We start from the raw sequence: 11,567 nt of genomic DNA on the forward strand, positions 1-11,567 counted from the left end.
AATACCAGGCCAGCCGTACTCTGCTAAGGTTGGAGATTGCTGGTCTGTGTAGATTTGTGCTTCTGCACGAAATCTAGTCTTGTGATTGCTGCATTTTGATTTCATACTTACGAGTTCCAAAAAATACCCACCAAACCCTATTTAATATTTTAAAATTAGTGGCGGTTTTGGTATTTCCATTACCAGCCTTGTGTGTTGCGTCGGGAATATCCAGTTTGTGTAACTACAAAATTAACTATGAAAGTTCTCTTGTTGGTTTTTAGAAACTGGAGGAGGAAAAAGGCAAAAAGGAGAAAGAAAGACAGGAAATTGAAAAAGAACGCAGAGAAAGAGAAAGGGAACGGGAGCGTGAACGAGAAAGGAGGGAGCGTGAAAGAGAGAGGGAACGTGAACGAGAGAAGGAGAAGGAACGGGAGCGTGAACGGGAGCGAGATAGGGACCGTGACCGAACTAAGGACCGAGACAGAGACCGCGAGCGGGACAGAGACCGTGACCGAGATCGTGAAAGGAGTTCAGATCGCAAAGATCGGAGCAGATCAAGGTAAATGTACTTCAGCTGCTATTTATTTCACTTTTTCTTTGTGCTGTTTACTAAATGCATGTAGTTCAGTAGGTCAGTTGCCATTCAAAAGAGAATGATCCTTGTGGAAGATCAGAGTAACAGCAGGAAATCAAGACTGGGAGAGTACTTGATTTCCCCCACAGCACAAGAATGTAAAAACTGCAATATGCAGTAAGCAACTCTCCAAATATGATATAAGCATACTGGTTTTATCTTAGATGTCTCCTATTTTTCATTATTAGCTTTATTCCTGCTTAAGGTTATCTTATGTTTGTGGTATTTCTTAGCTTAAGCAGGTTTTATCATTTCTTTTGTTACATAGTGGGCTTCTTGGTTGGATTTTGGGGAGTTTTGTTTCAGTTGGTTTGGCTTGGGTTTTTTGTTTGGATTGTGGATTTTTTTAGTAAAAGCAAGGGGATTACTCTTTCAAGCTGTAAGTAATCATATCCCAAGTGCTGCTTCCACTTAAATCATCTTGTCAGAAATGTTAAGATTGTCTGTAAACTGCATGAACACGAAAGATTTGTTAAGGATACCCTTTATTTCTGGTGATTTTGGCTGTGCAGAACTGCTAACTCAGTCTCATAAGAAATTGCCCCATGCTCATGCTTAGTTCCTGTAGATATTGCTATTTAATGGTTAGTGTTCAAACAGTGACTTTTAGTGGGTTTTGGAGTACCTGTCAGTAAGTATTGATTTTTTGCCCATTTCTGTACCAGCTAATCATCTTCTACAACTGCAGAAGAAAAATAACCTCTAAGATGCTATTAATCTTTTGGTTGAATGGGGAGGAAGGTTCTCTACTGAACTTTGGTGTTTTTTCTTCCTTCAGAGAAAAAAGCAGAGACAGGGAAAGAGAGCGAGAACGTGAGAGGGAAAGAGAACGAGAACGCGAGAGAGAACGGGAAAGAGAACGGGAACGGGAGAGAGAACGGGAGAGAGAGCGGGAAAAGGATAAGAAGAGAGACCGAGAAGAAGATGAAGAAGATGCCTACGAGCGACGAAAACTGGAGAGGAAACTGCGTGAAAAGGAAGCTGCATATCAAGAGGTAGGTTGCAATTTTTAAGATTCTTTAAATAAAAAAAAAAGTCTGAGAGTTGATAACAAGTCCTCTAGTATAAAATACATAATTCTCCTTTTCCTAAACATGTTTTTTATCTTTTGAGTACATAAGCTGGGACATAATATGTTAGTCACTGTCAAAACAGACTTTTTATTCATTTTTAATTAAAATTATGCAAATTATTTATAGTACAGTTATTTTAAACAACAATTCAAACTAACTTTGAAGTAGTACTGCTGTTCTTAATGTTCTTGAAGATTGAAGTGTGTTTTCTTCTGTTGCAGCGTCTTAAAAACTGGGAAATTAGAGAACGAAAAAAAAGTCGAGAATATGAAAAAGAGGCTGAGAGGGAAGAAGAAAGAAGACGAGAAATGGTAAGGCTTATAGTTTGACATGTAATTTTCTCTGCCTTGTTCTCTTGGTCCCATTTAGAATGGAATATTCTTCTGTTACTTTATGTGAAGTAATAGAGCTCTCATTTTGTATAAAGGCCATGTGTGTTTTTATACCAAAAAAAACCCCCAGTTAATAGACTTGAAACAGAAGATGTCTAGTAAGTGGGAGTACTGTTTGAAGTCTGAAAAACAGCCTAATGGTTTGGTCTTATGAAGGCAGAAGAGTGAGAAGTAGGCAGCTGCAAAATACTGTGGTCTGATCATTGTGTACTGTTATATCTGTAACTTGTGTCAGATTTGTGACAAAACCTACTGTGTGTTCTGTGTCATTTAGGTAGAACTGGACCTGTTTTTTTTAACTTCCAAACCTGCTCATGTGCCCAAACCTTTTATGAGATACATTAAAGAATATTGCATCATATCTATGCACTTGATAAACGCCTGTCCTTAGTTCATTAGTTGTGAAATTATCACAGTTACCAATGTAACACTTGGAAGCTTTGTTGGAAGAGACACCTTTGGAAGACAGATAATTCTGTAATCTCATCGGAAGTTATTTTAAGTTTTAGGGGTGTTATTTCACTTCATAGATTCCTAGAGAAGGAGAGAAGATGTTAAGAGAGTAGAAAATGGGTTAGAAATTGCTTCAAAGCCATATATGCAAAGAAACAGGGAAAGAGAATTATAAAATACATTGTTTCATGTGGAATCCAGGTTTTCCCTTTAAATGCATGGTGGTGGGAAAAAATGTACTCAGTGATATTTTCCATTCCAAATCCTCCTGCATGTTGGCTGTGGATGGCATTTGTAGAAAACATAGTTTTATTTTGTGCTGAAATTACAACCATAATCATCATTTGTTTCCCAAAGTCATTAGCACAGAAATATATTGTTGTTGGTTTAAGGATATTGCTTAAATGCAAGTTAGAAGGTCCTAATTTAATTTCTCTTAAAGAACTGGGGGTTTTGCCTCTTTTATCAGAGGGAGAGAAAGTGTTTCCTCTCTTTCTCCCTCGCCCCCTACAGTGTCAGGCCTGCACATTAATACCACATAAGCCTGTACATTAGTACCACATGGTTTGTTTCAGTACCACAACAGGAGGGTGCTTATCCTAGGAGCAGCTATCAGATTTGTTTCTGTGCATGACTGTCTTAAAAAAGCCCTTGAAGCAGAGCCGTACTGATAAAATACACTTAGGCTGCCATGTTAAAATACTCAGTAGCAGACTTAAAGGATTTGGAGAAAAGAAACTTTTGATCCTCTTTACCTGTAATGTAAAACAAAATAAACCAAATAAATATATATATGTGGGTGGGAGGGTATGTGTGTGTGTGCATATATATATATATGCAAATCACTGACACAATATCAGTGGACCCTCTGGATGCAATACCAAAACCTTTCCATTTTCTCTTTGGAACACTGTATTTTTTAGTTGAAAGCAGAGTAGATCTACAATTAACTTGCTAATAACATTAATAAATTTTAAACTCCTGGAAAGGAAACCAGAAATCATTATTTAAGTTTCAATTCCTTGCAGGCAAAAGAAGCCAAACGGTTGAAAGAATTCTTAGAAGATTATGATGATGACAGAGATGATCCAAAATACTACAGGTATGTCTTTGTATTCCCAACAAAAAAATGTCCATTGGTGATTTAAACACAATTGTGGGGTTTGTTGGCAGGGGCTTGTGGAATGTGTATTTGACTGGTAATGTGGCAATGTAAGGTTAATGTGGCAATAATTACCTAACTTTTTTTTTGTGTCACTTCATAAGTGACAGAGTGAAAAAGGAAGCTCCTTACTTCTGGTTAATGCTTGGGAGTAGGTGTCATTCCTATCACTTAGTATTTGTGAGGCAGGGCAGAGGTCAGTGTAATGTTAAAATAAGGTGCTGGGAGAAGGGAACAAGCATGCCTCTAAATAATTTAAATACTTTGAAGAAGCTGTAAATAATATGAAGAACTAGCTTGTTAATGTAAATGATTTGGAACATCCTTCAGCGTGGGAATAACTAACATTTGCATAAAACTAATTTAGCAGACGTGGTTCTGGCCAAAAACTTATAAAACTTAATTATTTCTCTAAAGAGATCAGCAGCCACATGCTCTACTTTTGTTTAATGTGGTGGGGTAGATTCTGTACAGTAAGGTTGAGAACTGGTATCTTAAGATTCTAATGTTACAAAAATGGAGGATGCCAGGTGCTCTTATGAATCTTACTTTCATTGAGTGGGGGATGTATCTGCATGAAATTTTTCTTGTGTTGTGGTACAAGCCCCTCGTTGAAATGATGTCTCAATAAAAAATGTGTCTTTTATAGGGGTAGTGCTCTTCAGAAGAGGCTAAGAGACAGGGAGAAAGAGATGGAAGCAGATGAACGAGATAGGAAAAGGGAAAAGGAAGAATTAGAAGAAATCAGGCAGCGTCTTCTTGCTGAAGGACATCCAGATCCAGATGCAGAACTCCAGAGGGTGAGTTGCTGTTGGTGTGACAGGAAAATTCTGATTGTATTGAGCAAAATTGTGTAAGAAACCTGATATTTATTATCTCTATTTGCTTTTTCTTATAAAGAAGTCCAGACAGGCAATAGGAACAACGAAAACAAAAAGACTTTTCAGATTTGATGGGGTTTGAAAACAAATTTGAATTGGATTCCTTACAAGAATGCCCGTAGTTATGTGTCTTATTCTTGACTAACAGCCTTCTAAAGAGGAGGATCTTTAGATTCTTCAAACAGTACTGGTTTTGAGAGAGCTTCTGTTTTTGCTAATTGTCTGTTTCATTGTAGATGGAACAGGAGGCTGAGCGACGTAGACAGCCACAAATAAAACAAGAGCCAGAATCTGAGGAGGAAGAGGAAGACAAGGCAGAAAAAGAAGAAAAAAGAGAAGAGCCAGAGGAAGAGGAGGAGGAGCCTGAACAAAAGCCCTGCCTTAAACCAACTTTACGACCCATCAGTTCTGCTCCATCTGTTTCTTCAGCTAGTGGAAATGCAACTCCTAACACACCTGGTGATGAATCTCCCTGTGGTATCATTATCCCTCATGAAAATTCACCTGAACAACAGCAACTGGAGGAGCATCGGCCCAAAATTGGACTCAGCCTCAAATTGGGCAAGTTTAAGTTTTATTTCACTCTTCCATATGGGATCAAAATAAAAATTGCCAAGCTGAGTAGCCACATGGTTTTCCAAATATGTTGTATGGTTTAATGTATTTATATCAAGTAGATGTTATCCAGCTGCTGTGCTTGAGTTGACCTATCCAGATGATATATTTTATAGAGCTCTCTTCACCTAAAAACTTGAGGGCAAAAAAGGAGAGAAATTTAGGCATGTTCAAGAGCTAGTTTTTGTGGGAATGTTCTGAGCTGGAATTGGTTATTTTCACATGCTTTTTTACCTTAATATATCTGTAAATATCTCTTTGAAACTCATTGCTACTTTTCAGTGGTGTAACTATATGTTAAGTTTAAGACCTAGGTAGTTCTCATGTTTACTTAAGACCCTTTTAAAGAAAAAAGAAAATTAGATTTTTTTTCCTTCCTTTTAGACTATAACAATAAACTGAGGACAGTTTTGAGTGAAATTTGAGCCTATAGTTTCTTAGTACTGTAGCAATGTCCTGCTGTTTTAAAAAAATTATTTCTGAGCAGCAGAACTAAGAACATTTGTATTCCAGAAGGTTTGTGTATTTATTATTTACTATTTTGACTAAGTCATGCCGGGCTGCACTTCAGGCTCACACTGTGTTATATCTTGAATGACAAGAGACTGTATAATATTAGGCTGATGAACGCTTTTCTTACGCATTGCAGCCTTTCACTCTGTGCTCTGTCTTTGCTAAGGCTGGGGCTTGACTATAGTCTTCCCTCAGAGAGTGCTAACTGGTTTCAGGGCAGAGAAAGAAGACCCTGTTTTTCAGGGTTCAGGTTTCATGAACACACTCCATTAAAGATTTTTACCTCTTTTGCCACTTCCGTAACAGAGTTTGAGAGACTAAAAGCCAATGCCAGTCATTCATAGACGTTTGTGTAGCATACAGAGCAATATTCCTCAAGTAAGAAGAGGAAACTAGTTCCAGCTGCAGTTGATGAATGTGTTACTCTGCCTTTTGGGTTGCAGGTGCCTGCAACAGTCCTAATCAGCCCAATGCTGTAAAAAGGAAGAAACTTGCTGTGGATAGTGTTTTCAATAAATTTGATGACGAAGACAGTGACGATGTGCCCCGGAAAAGGAAACTTGTTCCCCTGGATTATGGAGAAGAAGATAAAAGCAATATCAAAGGCAGTGTCAATACAGAAGAAAAGCGCAAGCACATTAAGAGTCTCATTGAGAAGATACCCACAGCAAAACCAGAGCTCTTTGCTTATCCTCTTGACTGGTCAATTGTGGATTCAGTAAGTTGATTCATTTAACCATTTTTAAAAAGTCTTAATTTTTCCTAGTAAACATTATAATTGAATAGAAAAGCAAGATTACTGGGACCCTAGTGCATTGGAGTATCATCAAGTGGAGTCAAACTTGAGTACTCTCTTTATTGTTCATACATAATCCTTATTCTGAAGTATGGCTGCTTATTTTTGTTTGGTTTCTCTCGAATTGCCATTACAAATTATCAAGCAGTTTTATGGAAAAAGGAAAAAAGACTGTAAAATGTTTGAGTGGCACTCAGAAATACTTTCAGATGCCAAATCTCTTAAGGGTTATTTCATTGATAGCAAAAGGTATCTTCTGTTAAGTAGCTGTTTGAGTCTTCTAGATGCTTATTGGGCAGTTGTCACAACAGAGTGAAGCTTAAGGTAATTATTAATTCTGGTTTTGTGGTTTTTTTCCAGACACTAATGGAACGTCGAATTAGACCATGGATTAACAAGAAAATAATAGAATATATTGGTGAAGAAGAAGCCACACTAGTTGACTTTGTTTGCTCTAAGGTTTGTATCTTCTGCGTTCTCTGTGAAGTTAGAGCTTTGCTCCCTATTTAAAATGCAACAGTGACTCCTGTACTTGTGTTTATAATGGCTTGTGTTGGTTTATCTTGGGACTACCCTTTGAGAGCCACAGCAAGTCCTGAGAGTATTGTGACACAGTGGATTAGCAGACAGTCAAAAGCAGAAGTTGAATATTTGCCAGGCCATATGGGGGTGTGTATATATGTAAATAAATGGAACTCTGTGGTATTGAAAGACAACTTACTTGGTTCTGGAAAAAAAATTAAATACTTAACAGATAGATGAGAAATCCAGTTAGGAGGAGCGATACAGGGAGAATTTTGCCTTTGTTTTCCATTAGCAGCTTATTGTTGAAGGAAGAGAAGCTTTTTCTTTAAATTAAGGAAACATAATTGGAGATATAAGAATAGCCAGCAAACACAGGACAGACATGTGAATCTCTGGAGCTTCCTGGAACTTGTTCCTCAGTAGTTTGCTATAAAGTAGGACTCACTATGATGGATTCTGATGCAGTTCAATACTAATTTTTGACATGGCTATTACTGGAACCTGATGAACTGCAAATACTTCTTGCATGTGCAGAGCTTTCAGAATTCCTTGGATATAGCTGGATTTTGTTAAAAAAATGTATGCAGGGTTTATTCTAAGTTTTCAGTCTAAAAACATTTGTTTCTTCCAGGTTATGGCTCATAGCTCACCTCAGAGCATACTGGATGATGTTGCCATGGTAAGCAGAAATTCTGTAACTGATATACCTTCTACATTTTACTGGAGTTAAAAGTCAATTATGCAAAATAGCAAGAGTCCATAACAGAAAACATGTGTTAGAAATCATTAAGCACATCATGCTAGCACAGGTATCTAGGTAGAAATTACTGACCCCTCTTCAGAACTTCTCAGTACTCAGAAATGGGGAACAAAAATTTTTGTCCCTAATAGTAGATGTCAAAATCAACAATAACAGAACTGCATCAGAAATAAAATGTTTTATTCCTTCTTGTTCTTATGAGTAGATTTTTATTAGTGGTTAAGTGGGTCTTTTCCTAATTAATGAGCAAGAGGTGTTTTTCCGTAGAAGAGTAAAAGCTCTTTTTTGCCTAGTGTTGGAAGAGAGAAACAGAGTGCAATAATGCTACTGTTCCACCATGTTTTCATACACCAAAAGATGAATAAAAACTAATTCACTCCTTCCTTTAAGGAAGCTTGGAGGCAAAGTTGATAGAAGCCACATGCATAGTACAAGATAGTAGAATGTTTTTGGTGTGACTTTGGAACTTTGGAGAGATGCTGTGCATACTAAGTTTGTACAGATTCAAGAAAAGCCTAGATAATAAGCTCAGGGAAGAGAAATCCAGTGAGGGTTTATTTAACAAATATCCAAGGAAGTTCCAAATGAAAATGAGCAGAGATTAGGAGTTAATTTAAGGGAAGAGACCACATGTGCATGTCCTGTTCTTAAATTGTTTCCAAGCTTGCCATTTCTCTGCCTCTTCCCAAACCAATTTTTTTACTAGTTTAGTAAATAGATACTAGTTTACTGATGCTTCTACCTATAGGTGCTCAACAGCTGCACTATACAAGTAGTTAGAGCTTGGTCAAGTCACTGTTGCTGGACAGACAAACATGCCAGAGTTTCATTTGGTCCCTCTCTCAAGGACTTGTATTACACTGTATCTCTTTTTTCTGATGTATCTACAATTAGTCTTTATAACTGGAATGCATAACCTAAAAAATAATCTATAAAATGTGTATTTCCTACAGGTACTAGATGAAGAAGCTGAAGTTTTCATAGTCAAAATGTGGAGGTTGTTGATATACGAGACAGAAGCAAAGAAGATTGGCCTAGTGAAATAAAGCACTCTCCTTGCTTCTAGGGTTCCATTTCAATTTTGGGCTTTTTTTTTCCCCCCCCATTGTTCAGAGACTTCAAATTCTCTCTGTTCTCAGAGACTTGAGACCTGTATTTTTTTATGTAGAAAATGTGAATTTTTTTGTCCTCTGCTCTGAGACCCCTTTACCCTTCTCAGTTAGTTATCAAATCCTGCATTGGTTCTCTTTATAATACATGAGGTACAATTACCGGTATGTTTTATAAGCTGCAGCTACTGTACATGCTCTTTGGTAATTTTGTTATGTTACTCTGATTCTTGTAAATATTAAGAAAAAAAAAATCCCTTGTTTTGCAAAACATTTGCACTTAATGTGGAACTATATCAGTTACAGATGAAGACAAAGGATTTTACTGCAAGTTTATCAGTCTTTTTTTGGGAGCATACTTCCCCTTTTTTATTTAAGAAATGATCAAAATACAATTTAAAAATAAGCATATTGAGCTGTTTTCACAGAACAGCTTTGTGTGTTCATTTGATCTCTTCATCTGACTGGAAAAGGAGTTCCTTCAGACTTCTCTTTCTAATGTGAACCAGTAGTAATCTTGGTACTTTGTTGCCCATTAAGAGTTACTAATGAAGCTGGGAACCTAATCTCTTGTAGATGCTCTGCTTCTTTCCCAGAAAGTGCAAATCACAGGAAGTTTTTTATTTGCTCAGTTAAAACAAGAGCAGGACCTAAATTCAGTAAGTGCTGTCTAATGGTTTTTGGTTTTTTCTTCTGCTCAATTTAATTCTAGCCCTACCTACTATCCCGTCTGTCTCCAAAATAATCAGATGGCTTTTTTAAGAAGAAACTATTTTTTAAAACTTTTCTTTTTAGTATTTAGACAAAACAAAAAGCTCTGTTTGGAGGTAACTGTCTCTTAACAAAAACCAAAAAAACAACCATGTAAACTAAAACATAAGTTGTCAAACAAAGCTGAAATCTTGTTTTTATCCGTACTGTTAAACTAGCCCTGACTTTTGTTTTCTACTGTATGCAGTCTGTTGTCCACAAAAAGAGGGTAATATTTTCCTGCCTTGTTTGTATGTTTTTTTTATAAATAGACTGATATGGTATAAATGATGACATGTACTGTAAACTGCATTTTTTTTATCTCATACCTGGGTAAGAAGTCAAATCTATAATGTGCTGTGAGCTGTTTTGATTGCAGGAGGACTGTGTTCCAGGGAGCAAACGGTCTCAAAGTTATTTTTAATTTTTGAAACAAAATTCTTAATATCAAACAAATTAAGTAAAGGTGTTCCAGTATCTCTGTATTGTATTTAACTGAAGGATACAGGTTGACCTGTTCAGAAAACATAACTGTGACCTTGAGTTACTAGTTGTTTGTATCTGGAGAGGACACTTGAAAACACTGTTCTTAACAATTGGGATCGTGTATAGGTTCCACCATGTAAATATTTCAGATATTAAAAATGTATATATTTGATTTAAGGGTTGATATTCTTTTGGAGTCTTATGCAGCATGCAACTGTATTTAACACTGCTTACTGAATCAAGTGTTCCCAAATTAAGGGGGTGGGGGGTGTTTAAAACTACCTCCTGCTTATATCAGGTTAATAGAATCCTGAAAATTTAGATGTGATCCCAGTATGTTCTTTCTCATCCCTGTGATGCTACACTACACATCACCAAATGTTCTTTTTTTAACTTTGTCATGCTCAGATGTTACTTTCATGTTGTGCTTGAGTTTGCCTGAGAATGTTTTGGTTTGCATGCTTACATGTTGCAGTCATTCCATTTTTTTTCTGCAACTTGATGGTTGCAACCCTAAGAAATTACTTCTCTGTTCTCCCTGTAGAGTTCTGCATCATCATCAAAAAGTTTTCAAATTCTAAATAAATTCAAAGCTTGCTCTGTTTGTAGCAAATACAGAGAAGAGGGAGAGTGAACTTCACGAGTGCCTTTTGACCTGGTAAATGACATCCTCTCTCATGAGTAGTAGTTAAACAAGACAAATGTGACAAACACATTGTAATGCCAATGTGTGACAGATTGCCCAACATCCTCATCCGGATTCTTCAGAGAAAGCTCAGGTTGTGAAACTTCAGTTTATTTCTGCCCTAAAGTAAAGCTGTGTGTGCTTGGAGACAATGTGCTGGGATGAGAAAGACATGTAAACTGTAAGCTGGAGTGTTTAATATCTAGGTAAATAAGTATAAAGGATCATTGTGATATAAAAAAATCAGTTTTGTGGAAGTTCAGGTTTTTTTCAGTAGTGGAAGAAGAAAGGGATGTTCACTAGATGAACTCTGGTTTGGCTTATCAGCTTTTCCTCTTTCAGAATGCAAGTATAAAGTCACTTTTACCTCTTACTGAAAGTTTTGTTATTATGTCTCAGTGATACTGTATTTTGTGTCAGTGATGCTGGGGAGTATAACACAAGTTATGTACTGCTGATGTTCTTAGTAATAGAAAGTAACTTCCATTTGTTAACTTTCAACATGCACTAACAGAATTATTTCAAGGTAAATTTGAGAAATCTGGGGTAGAAAAAGCCTTTTTTGCCAATATTACCAACTTCACTGTCTGGATGTATGATTTAATACACACTCTTTGTTATGTTAGACACAGATCAAGAGTGTGCTCAGAATGTGCTACGTGAGTAAAGTACAGATGTTGCCACCAGGTACTCAGTGCATCAAGCCATAGTACAACCCATACTGTGAGGGAAAGTTACTCCAAAAGTTCCA

The 11,567-nt window shown here is 36.8% G+C and overlaps 1 protein-coding gene across 2 annotated transcripts in view; it reads left to right on the top strand.

Moving 5' to 3' along the window:
• RBM25 (RNA binding motif protein 25) overlaps positions 1-10,303 on the top strand; it is a 32,909-nt gene extending 22,606 nt beyond the window's left edge. For both annotated transcript variants that reach the window (XM_064424457.1, XM_064424458.1), the window contains 10 exons: positions 264-541; positions 1,395-1,611; positions 1,911-2,000; positions 3,563-3,636; positions 4,346-4,496; positions 4,814-5,138; positions 6,149-6,423; positions 6,862-6,960; positions 7,658-7,705; positions 8,740-10,303. In XM_064424457.1, the coding sequence (XP_064280527.1) occupies positions 264-541; positions 1,395-1,611; positions 1,911-2,000; positions 3,563-3,636; positions 4,346-4,496; positions 4,814-5,138; positions 6,149-6,423; positions 6,862-6,960; positions 7,658-7,705; positions 8,740-8,832 (1,650 nt within the window). In that variant the 3' untranslated portion in view covers positions 8,833-10,303. The remainder of the gene's footprint in view (positions 1-263; positions 542-1,394; positions 1,612-1,910; positions 2,001-3,562; positions 3,637-4,345; positions 4,497-4,813; positions 5,139-6,148; positions 6,424-6,861; positions 6,961-7,657; positions 7,706-8,739) is intronic.
• The last annotated feature ends 1,264 nt before the right edge of the window (positions 10,304-11,567 follow it).

The sequence above is a fragment of the Passer domesticus genome, chromosome 6, assembly GCF_036417665.1.
Source record: "Passer domesticus isolate bPasDom1 chromosome 6, bPasDom1.hap1, whole genome shotgun sequence".
NCBI lineage: Eukaryota > Metazoa > Chordata > Aves > Passeriformes > Passeridae > Passer > Passer domesticus.